Here is a 14,229-nt window from a genome sequence, read left to right on the forward strand (position 1 = left end):
AATTTTAACCTTTGGGGATTGAGGAACTACCAGTATGCCTAAGGAGAAGTAAGGTAGCCCAGGTTTGGAAAAAAAGTGATATAGACACCACCACCCACAGACAAAAAAAAAAAAAAAAAAAAAAAAAAAAAAAAAAAAAAAAAAAAAAAGACACCAGCACCACCACCAAAGGCCAATGAGATGACTCAGCCAGCAAAAGTAACTGCCACACAACCACACACACAGGGTAACTACATAAAAATGCAATCATTTTTCTAAGACTAAAAAGGAGCAGCTAGTTCAATAGAGAAAAATCCAAGAGCTAAGCATTAGCAACTGTACTAGTCCAGAGACTCAGAAATGAAAACAAAGTAACTATTGGATTTGGCAACATAGTAGCTTCTGGTGACCACATCACTTTTGGTGAGCAGTTCCAAGGGGAGTCAGATTGGTATTACCTAAAGTCCCGGTGAAAGGTAAGAAAGCTGAACTGAGCCGGGTGTGGTGGCGCACTCCTTTAATCCCAGCATTCCAGAGGCAGAGACAGGCGGATTTCTGAGTTCGAGGCCAGCCTGGTCTACAAAGGGAGTTCCAGGACAGCCAGGGCTATACAGAGAAACCCTGTCTCAAAAAAAACACATAAACAAAAACAAACAAACAAACAAACAAACTGAACTGGTATAAACTGAAACATTACTATAGGATGAAAATCTTAAAATTGGGCTGCAGCAGTTATGCTTCGGAGTAAGAGCCATGTTTATACTTCTAGCACTGGGGAGGCTGGGGCGGAGCAACCAGTGCTCCTAGGTCACCTGTCAAGGAAGATGATGGCTGGCATGGCCTTTCAGAGAGATTAGAACAGAATTTTGGTTTGGCTTGAGTTTTTTGTTTTTGTTTCTTTTTTCCTGAAACATAGGATTTGGTGATTGATATTGGGAAACCATCGTGAGGAAGTCAGTGGTCATACCCGCCCCAGGTGGTGATAACATTCATCAGAAACAAGAATACTGTTGGATGGTGGTGGCACAAGCCTTTATTCCCCAGGAAGCAGATCTCGGTGAATTCAAGGACAACTAGGATGAGTGATTCTGACTTCAGAAACTAAAAAAAAACTGGGGGGGNGGGGGGGGGAATATAAACTTTGATTGGATTTCAGGACTGTTCTACTTTCTGGTCTGATATCACTTGGTAAGATTAAGCTCATTTGGAGAGTATTAATACTTTGCCAGTCCAAGCCGGGCAGTGGTGGTGCATGCCTTTAATCCCAGCATTTGGGAGGCAGAGGCAGGTGGATTTCTGAGTTCGAGGCCAGCCTGGTCTACTGAGTGAGTTCCAGGACAGCCAGGGCTATACAGAGAAATCCTATCTTGAAAAAAACAAAAAACAAAAAACAAAGACAACAAAAAATACTTTACCAATCTAATCTAATAGTCACACAAGCCAACCAAATAAAATAAGCCTGTAGTGGTGGGACACTGGGCATGGAGAGGGGCTCTAAACACACGGTTGAAGGAAGAGCTGGTTTTCTTTTTTCTTTTTTTCCGAGACAGGGTTTTTCTGTGTAGCCCTGGCTGTCCTGGAACTCACTTTGTAGACCAGACTGGCCTCAAACTCAGAAATTCACCTGTCTCCCGAGTACTGGGATTAAAGGCGTGTGGGAGCTGTTTTTCTTTGAGACAGGGTCTACAAATGCAAAAAACGTAAATTCCATGATCCTCCTGGCTCAGCTTCTCGATTGTTGCTCTAATTGTTTTGTAACTAAAACACTGTAGACTCACAAACTGTCAGTGTTCAACAATAGAACTAAACCTTTTCTCCCCAAAATTAATTAAATTCAACAACTTCCACACATTGTAGCATACTTCAATGCTGGGGAGGGGGACAGAGCTCCTCCCTTCCGGCAGATTCGCGGGCAGTTAACGGTTGCTAGGGGGGAGGGGCTCATCATGAGATCCCACCAACCCTAAGGATCTATCGTAATTCATGGTTGCTGGGGGAAGGGAACATTTTCTTTAGGGTTGTAGCCCAGGCTTCTGTGAATAATTCTTCACCCATGTACTTGTAAACCACCGTAAATTAACTAATCGAGGCATACACACACACACACACAAAATTAATGAAAGTATCCCAGCACTTGGGAGGCAGAGACAGGCGGATTTCTGAGTTCGAGGCCAACCTGGTCTACAGAGTGAGTTCCGGGGCAGCCATTGCTACACAGAAAAACCCTGTCTCGAAAAACCAAAAAAAGAAAAAAAATGAAAGTAATGGAGGTTTCTGAGGAAGAGGATCAGCGGGAATGGAGTGGGGCGGGATGAAAAACAAATTACCCTGTGACCTTTGTATTACCCTGACTTTTCATGTAAGTATTACATGAGACCTGCCTCCTAAAGGAAGCAGGCATTGTTTCTTTCTGTAATACAGGGAAACGGCTTTCCTCAAGATATTCGAGTACCTGATGTCAAACAATACACATTTCTGATTTAACAACCAATTCTAATATTTATGATTGATCTTTGGCAAGTGATCGAGAAAATGAATTATGCAGCATGGAAGGCTCCAGGTACTTAAGTATAAACTCGCATCTTTAGAAAGGATTAAGGGACTTGCCCACATGTGAAAAAAAAAAAAAAAAAAAAAACAACGTATAATTACTCAACATTTTGAAAAGATCTAACATTCAGCACTGTACACCCGCCTCATGGCTGAACCCTCCAAAGCTCAGCAGGACCCAAACGCCGGGACTAATTAATCCGAACACCTGATGCCAAGTAAAGAAACCCTTAGGTCTCTCTTCTAGCCCCATTTTTTTTAACTTATTTTATTCATTTACATTTCAAATGCTATCCCGAATGTCCCCTAAACCCTCCCCCCAACCCTGCTCCCCTGCCNNCCNNNNCCCCCTTCTTGGCTCTNGTGTTCCCCTGTATGGGGCATATAAAGTTTGCAAGACCAAGGGGCCTCTCTTCCCAACGATGGCTGACTAGGCCATCTTCTGCCATATATGCAGCTAGAGACACGAGCTCTGGGNGTACTGATNAGTTCATATTGTTGTTCCACCTATAGGATTGCAGACCCCTTCAGTTATTTGGGTAATTTCTCTAGCTCCTCCATTGGGTTTTTTTTGTTGTTGTTGTTGTTTTTTGTTTTTTTTTTTTTTTTGTTTTTGGTTTTTTTTGGCATGGCCCAGATTCCAGACGCCGCGGAGAAGATGGGATCCCAGAAAGCCTGTTGATTCAAGAGGCAACCCCAGGTCACAGGTTCCGGGTGGTACCGCGAGGAGAAAGGGCTGAAGACTCTGAGCAATCACGGTACTTTCCTGTCCTTTTCCCCCTGGCAGATCAGGGAAGGCCAAGGCCCCCTTCCTTCCCGCAGTGGGCACCCCAAAGCTTCTTCCCTTACGGGACCAGGCCCCAGGAGTCTGGCTCGCCACCTGCGCACCCACACACGCAGCACACTACACTCTCCAGGCTGAGCGTTACCTGTTTGAAGGCCGCTGCTTCTCCGCTGCGCTAAGCCCCCACCGAAGAAAATGGAGTCGCCGATCAGACACTGCAAAGGGATAGCCGGGACACCACGGCAAGGGCCCTCCGCAGCCGGGCCGCCGCCGCCACCACCACCGTCGCCGCTGCTGCGTTAACGTACTACGTCACCTCCGGCTCTCTGTCACTGGGAGTGGGAGGGTCAGTTCCTGCTGTCTTTTTGCCTCCGGTGTCTAGGGCTTTGGTTACGAGGCCACGAACACCTAAGGGACGCAGCCGCCAGACGGCACCCAGAACAAAGCGGGGTCCCGAAGGCCACCCGGGCCAGCGTGTCCCTTAAGCCGCTCTAGCCAAAGGAACCATAAAGATTCAGGTTAAGGAGTCTTCTCTTCCTTCTTGGCGTAGTTCTACCCTCGGCTTCCGGTTCCGGGGGCGGGCCTAATTTTCTTGGATGATTTGGTCTCTCGGATCTAGGATGGCTGTCTTGTCGCTTCTGTTGTTGGGTGGTTTGTGGAGCGCTGTGGGAGCGTCCAACACGGCTGTCGTTACTTGCGGCTCCGTGGTGAAGCTACTCAATACACGCCACAATGTCCGACTGCATTCTCACGACGTGCGCTATGGGTCAGGTACAGAGGGGGACTCACCGGGTCTGGGTGGGCTGCCTAGGCCGGGTGTGCCGAGAAGGGGCGGGGCCTCGGAGTCTGGGGGCGTGGTCTTGGAAAATTAGCCGTGCCCTATTTCTTGAAGAGGACAAGTTGCCAAGGAAACTTAGTCCTACTGTTAGTTTCTGTTTGAGGGTCAAACGTGTTACATATATACTTTCCGGTTTTTAACATTGTATTGAGGACAGATACTAAAGTTATTTTCTTAGGTGAATAAGTAGACTTAGAGATATTGCTCAAAGCCTTAAAGCTAGTGAATGATGGAGACAGGGTTTAATCCAAATCTGCCCAGGTTCAAAACCTTTCAGATTCCTTGGGCTGCCACTGTTTTGTGCTGGAAAGAGGGACATTTAGAGCAAGACAACATACGATGTATCTCAGATTTTAAACCACTTCTTTTTAGCTCATATTTTTTGGCACTCTGACTTAACAGTAACTTCCTTGTAAAGAATTTAAGCATTGAGAGACATTGCAGAGGAAAGTCTGTTTTTTACCATGTGCAATTAAAATACTCAGTTATTTATGGACTCATTCATTTGGCCTAGATTTAAAGAGCTCTTTTTGTGTGTCTAGTATTGTTCTAGACACAGGAAGTACAGTAGTGAATCAAACAATAAAACAAGACTAATGGGCAGGTGTGGTGGCCTAGATCTGTAATTGTAGCACTCAAAAGGTTGAAGCAGTAGGATGGTAACTTCAAGATCAGCCTAACCTATATAGTGGGGGCTGTCTCAAAACAACAGAAGTTCAAAGGCTGGGTCTATCTAACACCTCAGTGTTAGATAGAGTATTTGCCAAGCATACCGAAAGCTTCTGTCCCCACACTGGGGGAAATAAAACTAATGAAGTTCAGCAGGAGGTGTACTTGTGATATAATTTGAATGATTGATGATGCTATTTGCTAGGAAGGAAGTGACCTTCTAAGACGGTTATGTCTGTTCACAACTCTCAGAACCTGTCCTACCAGTTTAGTCCAGGGAGTATGTAGTCTTTCCATTCCTAGCCACCTCATTCAGTAAACACCTACTTAGTCTTCCTACATTTTAATTTAATGTTTCCTGCTCTGACTCTACTAAATTAAAATGGAGTTAGGCCGAGTGGTGGTGGTGGTGGTGGTGGTGGTGCACGCCTTTAATCCCAGCACTTGGGAGGCAGAGNCAGGCGGATTTCTGAGTTGGAGGCCAGCCTGGTCTACAGAGTGAGTTCCAGGACAGCCAGGGCTACACAGAGAAACCCTGTCTCGAAAAAAACAATAACAAAAATGGAGTTAGAAGCCTACTGGACTTCAAATCTCTACAGGTGGTCCATAGGGGTGGGGCTTGTTCAGTCTGAACCTCAGGAGAAGAATCTGTGATACAGAGTTAGTTACGGTAATCTTTTAAAATTTTGGCTTGTTTTTTTTTTTTTTCCAAAATTCTATTTTTTTTTTTAAAGATTTATTTATTTATTATATGTAAGTACACTGTAGCTGTCTTCAGACACTCCAGAAGAGGGCGTCAGATCTTGTTCCGGGTGGATATGAGCCACCATGTGGTTGCTGGGATTTGAACTCTGGACCTTCAGAAGAGCAGTTGGGTGCTCTTACCCACTGAGCCATCTCACCAGCCCCCGGCTTGTTTGTTTTTGAGACAGTCTCTCTGTCCCTGGATGTTCTTGGCCTGGAACTCAATATGTAGACCAGATTGACCGTTAACTCACAGAATTCAAGTGCTATGATTAAAAGCTTTAATTTTTTAATAACATGTATCTCTTGTGTGTGTGTGTGTGTGTGTGTGTGTGTGTGTGTGTGTGTGTATTTAGATGCGTGCTTGCCATAGTACACATGTGGAGATCAGAGAAGAACATTGTTCTCTCCTTTTATCATGTGAGTCCCAGGGATTGAACTAAGACTGTTAGGCTTGGTGTCAGGTGCCTTGACCAGCTGAGACATTTTCTAGCCCAGATAAAATGTTCTTGTCTAGATGATGGCTAAAGAGACATAAGCAGATCAGATTGCTAGGGATGAGCTGTCTGGTTCTCAAGCTGAAAAATTACAGTAGATGTTACGTAAATTACTTTATCTGGACCCCCCAAGTATTTAGGAACAGATCAAAGATCAAAAACAGTTCTGGACATTCCCAGGTATAACAAGGTCTCTGGAGAAAGTAGAGGGTTGAAAAGAAAGTGAAAAATTAAAGCGACAATCAAAATATAGAGAAAGGGCTGGAGAGATGACTCAGTGGTTAAGAGCACTGACTGCTCTTCCAGAGCTTTTGAGTTCAATACCCAGCATCCACATGGTGGTTACCTAACTCTAGTTCCATGGTATCTGACTCCTGACGTCTATAGGCTCAAGCATGCATCTGGTGTACAGACATGCGTAGAGGCAAAATACATAAAAAGTAAAATGAATAAATTTAATAAAAAATTGTTTCTACCAGGCAGTGGTGGCTCATGCCTTTAATCCCAGCACTGGGAAAGCAGGGGAAGGCAGATCTCTGAGTTCCAGGTCAGCCAGGTTACACAGAGAAACCCTGTCTTGAGAAAAACAACAATGTGTTTCTTTAAATGTCTAGAACAAGAGTAAACTCTGACTGAGAGGAAAGGCATTAACCAGGAGTGCAATGAGGAGCTGAGTCAGGTGTTACAGAAGGGGGGGGGGGGGAGCTCTGTGTGTTGGAGGCCAGCCTAGTTAGTCTGCAGAGGGAATTCCAGGCCTGCCAAGGCTACCCCGATCAGATCCTGTCTCAAAATATACAATTAAAAAAAAATACAAATATTAAAAGATGTAACAATAGCTGGGCATGGTGGCGCACGCCTTTAATCCCAGCGCTTAGGAGGCAGAGGCAGGCGGATTTCTGAGTTCGAGGCCAGCCTGGTCTACAAAGAGAGTTCCAGGACAGCCAGGGCTATACAGGGAAACCCTGTCTCGAAAAACAAACAAACAAAAAAGATGTAACAATGACACGGGCTGAGTGGAATAAGTCAGAGAGAGGGGCTGATTGCTTGGCTCATTCACCAAATCATTGGTTCAAAGCCTGAGGTTTTGTTACTTGGTGAAGTCAGGCAAGGGCATTGGAAGTGAAAGGCCATCTAGGAGGGAAAGCATCTCTGGAGTAGGTAGACTGGAAGAATTTGACAGAAAACGGACGCCCTTTGAACATGGTAAGTTGTAATAGTAAGTGTAGTAGAATTAGGTTACCTGGCTCAGGTTCAGCCCAGTCAGAGCTCCGTAACACACAGTATAAAGGGGACCGTAACAATAGCTATCTGAGAATAAAATACCTTAGTTACTTAAGAATGAATATTCAAGTAGAGCAGGAGACCTTTAGTTACTATTGGCAGGCAGAGAGAGGCAGGACCTCTGAGGACCACCACTCTACCTAATGAATTTCAGGCCAGCCAGTGCTACACAGTGAGACATTGTCTCAACAAACAAAAATCCAAATTAGCAGTTGGGTGGTGGTGGGCCATTCCTTTAATCCCAACACTCAGGAAGCAGAGGCAGGGGGGTCTCTTTGAATTTCAGGCCAGCCTGGTCTACAGAGAGAGTTCCAATACAGCCAGGGTTGCCCAGAGAAACCCTGTCTCAAGAAAAAAAATAAAAATAAAAAATCGAAATCATTCAAAAGAAGAACTTGGATTAGCCCTCTTGAAGGAGGGTTTTGTGCATCTTATATTCAGATGCTAATGTCTATGCTCCTCTTTAGCTGCATTCCCCAGTTGGTCAGGTTAATCATTTCCAGTTTCAGTGTTATGTAAAAATTGTTTTCAATCACCTCTGATTGGTTAATAAAGAGCTGATTCAGCCAATGACTGGGCAGAGAGGGAAGGCAGGACTTCCTGTCCCAGGCAAGGAGTCCCACAGAGGAGTGAGAAGGGGGTGGGCGAGGAAGGAAGGTATGGAGGGACCGTGAGTGGCCGTGAGAACACAGGTGGAACAGAGTGAGGCTGACTGAGGCTCAGGTCACAGGTGAACCACCACGAGGCTGGGAAATAGCCATGCTAACACACTAGAATAGATGACTTTCTGCCCAGCTACAGGGCTCACAGCCTTTTTTTTTTTTGGTTTTTCGAGACAGGGTTTCGGCTGTCTTGGAACTCACTTTGTAGACTAGGCTGGCCTCGAACTCAGAAATCCGCCTGTCTCTGCCTCCCAAGTACTGGGATCAAAGATGTGTGCCACTACCGCCCAGCTCACAGCCTTTTAATACATTTATTAGGTTCCTGTGTCGTTTATTCAGGGACTAAAAAGGACTAGAATGGACCAAGAAACACCTTGTCCTTATTTGGGAACAAAAGGGGCAGAGCAAGTCCCTCAATTACTTTTACATAGCCCAGTACCTGATGATAATACATTTTACATAGCCCAGTACCTGATGATAATACATTTTCCTTTTTAAGTGTTATAGCTCCAAAAAAACCCCAAAAAAGCCGGGCGTGGTGGCACACGCCTTTTATCCCAGCACTCAGGAGGCAGAGGCAGGCGGATTTCTGAGTTCAAGGCCAGCCTGGTCTACAAAGTGAGTTCCAGGACAGCCAGGCTATACAGAGAAACCCTGTCTCAAAAAAAACACATAAACAAAAACAAACAAACTAAAAGAGCTACAGTTACATATTTTGCTCAGTGTTTTCACCATGCAGAATTATATTAGCTAAAGTATGGCTATGAATTTCTATGATCTAAAAATATTTTATTGTGGCTTTTTGAGACAAAGTTTTAGTATACAGTCCTAACTGGTGTGAAACTTGCCAGAAGACAACTTGGAGCATGTTGACTGTCTCCTACTGTGAGTCTTCAGAATTGAACTCAAGTATAACTCCAAATACCTTTAACCACTGATCCAATTCATTGGCTTTTATACTTAGATTTGTGTATGTGCTGGGCATGGTGACACACACCGTTAGCCCCAGCACTCAGGAGGGAGAGGAAGGCAGATCTCTTGAGTTAAAAGCTAGCAGCCTGGTCTGCATATGGAGCTCTAGGACAGCCGGGATTACATAGAGAGACCCTGTTTCAAAACAAGAAAATGTGTGTGTGTGTGCACGCGCATGCGCATGCATGCGTTCATGAGTGTTTTATTTTCAAGATAGTTTCATGAGTGTTTTATTTTCAAGATAGTTTCAGTGTGTAACAGAGCCCTGGCTGTCCTGGAACTCACAGACATTTGCCTGCCTCTGCCTCCATGTGCCACCACACCTGACTCCCTTTTACAGTTTTTACCTGAGTTCTGGAAATTGATGTTAAGCTAGCATGACTAATACTTTTTCCCACTAAGCCATCTCCCTTGCCCCACTCTGTGTCTTGGGGCATGATCTATCACGGGGACCTGGGGCTCACCAGGATGGCTAGGCTAGCTTGACAAGTGAGCTCAAGGCTGCTGTGACATCTTCCCAGTGCTGGGATTACAGGCGCAATTCACAGTGCCCGTCTTTTTTATGTGGGTTCTGAAGGTGGAACTTGAGTAATCAGGCCTGGTAACCAGAAAACAACTTGCAGGCATCATTCTCTTTCTACTCTGTGACTCTGGGGTGGAACTTAGGAAGCCTGTGCCTTCACCCTTGGGGATCTCCCTGGTCCTTTCACACCTGTTTAAGTGTACTCATTGAGTGTGTTTTAAATGTCAATGTTGTGGAAGTAATATATTCCCAAACATATGTTTCCTCCCCTCCATGCCATTTGTGACAGGGCACATCCTTGGCCCCAGAAGAGGAAGGCTCAGGTTGAGCTCCCTTGACTTTTCTTTTATCAGTTTAATTAGTTGTATTGTTAGCTCTGGTTAGTGCAGAAAGAGAGCCCAAAGCTCACAGGCTGCTGCTACTCAGTCTTACAAGACCCCATTCAGGGAAAAGAAAGGCTGCTATTTGCCAACAATATCCAGGGTCTTGGATACGTTCCTGAGGAAGGGGGTCTCATTCTTAGAGAGGGCATACCTAGCATGGGTACCCCTCAATCAGAGGAAGGCTAACTGATGATGGCCCTGTGAGTGATCTCAGACCATCCCAGAAGCCATGATTCATGGTGGTGGAGTCCCCCATCTTGGCAGGACCTCAGTGGGAAATGTGAAGTCGTTGGCAGTCTCAGCAGCAGCTGCTGCCGCCCCTCTTCTCTGGGCTCTCACTGCCTCCCAGGATGGCTCTCCAGCTGCGCAGACACGGCCTTCTGGGCTTGGGCACATTAGCTGGTGCTCTGCTAACCTTTCTCAAATCCCAGAATCCCCGACAGGAGGGATGAGTAGCATCTAAGTATCCAGTATCTTTAGAAGGCAGCTTGCCATAGCCAGTGATACCAAGTTCTCTGCACACAACACTAGACCTAAAACCTGTTTTTCTTCATACTCTGGCTATTTAGCATCTTGTCTTGTGATTTTGCTGAATTCATCACAACTACAGAGGGTTGAATTCATGTGCTTGTCCAAAGCCTTAAAGGTTCAATGAAGATTCACAGATGGCCCTCACAAGATATGGCCCTCACAGATATGTCTCATTCCATAGTCAATATGCTACTACTCGGTGTCCTTGTGTTCTTAGTTCAGTCATCATGACTGCTGTTCCACAACAGCCAGTGTTTAAGAGTGAAATGTCACCGGGCAGTGGTGGTGCACATCCTTAATCCCAGCACTTGGGAGGCAGAGGCAGGCAGATTTCTGAGTTCGAGGCCAGCCTGGTCTACAAAGTGAGTTCCAGGACAGCCAGGGCTATACAAAGAAACCCTGTCTCGAAAGAAGAAAAACAAAAAAACAAACAAACAAAAAAGAGTGAAATGTTGGGGGCTGGAGAGATGGATCAGTAGTTAAGAGCACTGACTGTTCTTCCAGAGGTTCTGAGTTCAATTCCCAGTAACCACATGGTGGCTCAAAAACATCTAAAATGAGATCTGATGCCCTCTTCTGGTGTGTCTGAAGACAACTACAATGTACTTATATACATAAAATAAATAAGTAAATCTTTAAAAAAAAAAAAAAAGAGTGAACTGTCAGGATCCTTAATATCTATTGATGTTGTAGATGGAGGTGTGATAGAGGTTTTCCTAGAAGCCAAACAAGCTTGGCAAAAGTTTTACAAATGGCAGTGGGTCCCTGGTTCCTCCCATTGAGGCACAAACGGCTTGTCAGGGTGCCGGGCATTCCCAGACTGCCTCTCCTCTTTGCCTTTGTATTTTGCCTGCAGGTAGTGGGCAGCAGTCAGTGACAGGTGTGACCTCTGTGGATGACAGCAACAGTTACTGGAGGATACGGGGGAAGACGGCCACAGTGTGTGAAAGGGGAACCCCCATCAAATGCGGGCAGCCCATCCGGCTGACACACATCAACACGGGTCGAAACCTGCACAGCCACCATTTCACTTCACCTCTCTCTGGAAACCAGGTGAGATGGCATGTGGTGGGTGTTCCTGCTTCATTACTTGTCTGGTCTCTTGGTGCTTAGCTCCTCCCTCCCTCCCTCCCTCCCTCCCTCCCTCCCTAAATATGAGACGATTAACAAACTTGCATGTCCTTTTTGATTATCCAATTTTAGTATATGTGCTGCTATAAGGGGCACATTACCCCTTTCTTTTCTAGGTAAGACATCCTCTTTTCTGCAGACTTGGAGAAATGACTCTATCTCTTTCTTCAGTGAGAAGAAAATGGTTTCAGGTCAGAGTAAAGACTTTACATCTAAACCCAAGTTAGGGAAGGCAGAATAGGATACATTAAAATACCAGTAAGTTGGTACAATAAAGAGTTTTGCAAGCTGGGTGTGATGGCGCACACCTTTTATCCCAGCATTCCAGAGGCAGAGATAGGTGGATTTCTGAGTTCAAGGCCAGCCTGGTCTACAGAGTAAGTTCCAGGACAGCCAGGGCTACACAGAGAAACCCTGTCTTGAAAAACAAAAACAAAAACAAAAAAAAAAAAAAAAAAAGAGTTTTGCACGGCTGGAGAGATGGCTCAGCAGTTAGGAGCACTGGCGGCTCTTCTAGAGAATCCAGGTTCAATTCCCGCATGGTAGCTCACAACTGTAACTCCAGGTCCGGGATCAAAGGCTCACTTCTGGCATCCCTGGACTCCAGACACTCTAGTGACACAGCAGCGTACTTGCAGACAAATACTTGTATGCATAAAAACAAAAAAATTAAATTACTGGGTTTTTGTTTTATTTTTGAGACAGGGTCACTGTAGTCAGTCACAGATGGTCTAAAGCAGTGACTCTCAACCTGTGGGTCATGACCTCTCTGGAATTGTCAAATAACCCTTTTATAGGGTCACCGAAGAACATCAGAAACCACAGATTTTTCCATTACAATTTAAAACAATAGCAAAATTACAGTTATAAAGTAGTAACAAATAATTTTCTGGATGTAGACCACCACCCATGCCAGGGTGGATTATGTTTATTTAAGGCAAGGTCTTGTGTAGCCAGGACTGGCTTCACATTCACTATAGCTCAGCTGGTCCTCAACTCTTGAAGCTCCTGACTGTACCCCCCAGCTTCCCTAGTCCATAGGTTATAGGCATGTGCCACCATGCCTAGTTTGGGACTGTGCTAGGGACCAAAGCCAGAGCTTCGTGAATGCTCAAGAAGCCCTTCCCCACTGAGCCACCTCTCCAGCCCCTGACTGTGGTGTGTGCGCACGCATCTATTTATTTGAGGCAGGGCTTCACTGTACTAGCCTTGGACTCACCATGCAGCTCTGGTTGGCCTGGAGCTCAAGGTGTTCCTTCAGCCTCAGCCTGTTACGTTTTGAAAGTATAGGTGTACCTTGTCATGCCTGACTAGAATTATTTTTTTATCTTTATTTTATATGTGTTTGAGTGTTTTCCTAGATTTATAGCTGTGCACTGTGTCGTGTGTGCAGTGCCCTTAGATACCAGAAGTGGGCATGAGATCCCTTGGAGCTGGGGCTACAGATGGTTGTGATGGCTGTGTGGGTTGCTGATTATCAGACCTGGGTTCTCTGGAAGGGCAGCACATGCTCTGAGTTGGGTTTTGGGGTTGTTTGTTTGTTTTTAACTTTTTTTTTAACTTTTTAATTTTCTGTATAAGATCCTATTACAGATGGTTGTGGTTGCTGGGAATTGAACTCAGGAACCCAGGGAGAGCAGTGAGTGCTCTTAAGCTCTGAGCCATTTCTCCAGCCCCGTGCTCTGGGGTGTTTTTTGGTTTTGTTTTATTTTTACTTTAGGCGCATTAGAATGTTGCCTGTGTGTGTGTCTGTGAGGGTGTTGGGTCCTTTGAGAGAGGTCTATGGTTATATTATCCTCTCCCCAGAAGTTAAATAAGTGATGGGTGTGTTTGGAAGACCAAATGCAGTAGTGTACACCCATAGTCTCAACTGCTTAAAAGGAAGACTTGAGCCCACACGGACTCCTGCCACAGGTTACCCCAGTCGGGTTTGGGGTCCCTGGAATGAGGGTCCTTGAAGCTAGGTGGGTAAGGATTCGGCACTGTCAAACAGAAACAAACACAGAGGCAGTTTGAATGAATGTATTTTGCAGCTCTCAAGCAGGGCATTTTATACATTAAAAAACCAAATATTACATCTCTTACCAACTATATCTAGTAAAACAACCACATACCAACAGAAATCATTTGGCACAGTAAAGCACAAAAATCATCCAAGCATTACAGTTCTGAACTGTGTATTCAGTGAATCACAAACAAACAGAACAGGTAACATCATTATAAACCATCAAAATAAAACAATTCTAAAAGGATGTATTCAGTGGAGCTGTCGTCCAAGGCTAGTGGCATATTTCCAGGATCAGGTTAATAAATCTTTAGCGGTCAGTGCTCTTAACCGCTGAACTAACTCTCTAGCCCCATGGTCAGTTATTATTTAACATCTAGTGCCTGGTTTTCTATAATCTTCAATGTATGAATTTAAACTATTTTAATTCTTTCTAATTAAGACGTTCTGTACCATATACCAAAATCCACCTCTGATGACACACGTGTAGCCATAAGAAATGTTATTGTTGGAAAAGTTTTTTTGTTTTTTGTTTTTTTTTTGGTTTGTTTGTTTTTTGTTTGTTTGTTTGTTTGTTTTGGTTTTGTTTTGTTTTCAAGACAGGGTTTCTCTGTATAGCCCTGGCTGTCCTGGAACTCACTTTGTAGACTAGGCTGGCCTCGAACTCAGAAATCTGCCTG

At 44.8% G+C, this 14,229-nt stretch overlaps 2 protein-coding genes across 2 annotated transcripts in view; one reads left to right on the plus strand and one right to left on the minus strand.

Annotated features, from left to right (window-relative positions):
* The window catches only part of Supt6h (SPT6 homolog, histone chaperone and transcription elongation factor), a 36,553-nt gene extending 32,770 nt beyond the window's left edge, over positions 1 to 3,783 (minus strand). Inside the window, exon 1 of the mRNA XM_029546126.1 lies at positions 3,459 to 3,783. The gene's annotated coding sequence lies outside the window, so the exon portion shown is untranslated. The remainder of the gene's footprint in view (positions 1 to 3,458) is intronic.
* The window catches only part of Sdf2 (stromal cell derived factor 2), a 12,605-nt gene continuing 2,018 nt past the window's right edge, over positions 3,643 to 14,229 (plus strand). Inside the window, exons 1-2 of the mRNA XM_021212855.2 lie at positions 3,643 to 4,084; positions 11,270 to 11,466. Coding sequence (XP_021068514.1) covers positions 3,910 to 4,084; positions 11,270 to 11,466 — 372 coding nt within the window. The 5' untranslated portion in view covers positions 3,643 to 3,909. The remainder of the gene's footprint in view (positions 4,085 to 11,269; positions 11,467 to 14,229) is intronic.

This window comes from Mus pahari, chromosome 14 (assembly GCF_900095145.1).
Source record: "Mus pahari chromosome 14, PAHARI_EIJ_v1.1, whole genome shotgun sequence".
NCBI classification, from domain to species: Eukaryota; Metazoa; Chordata; class Mammalia; order Rodentia; family Muridae; genus Mus; species Mus pahari.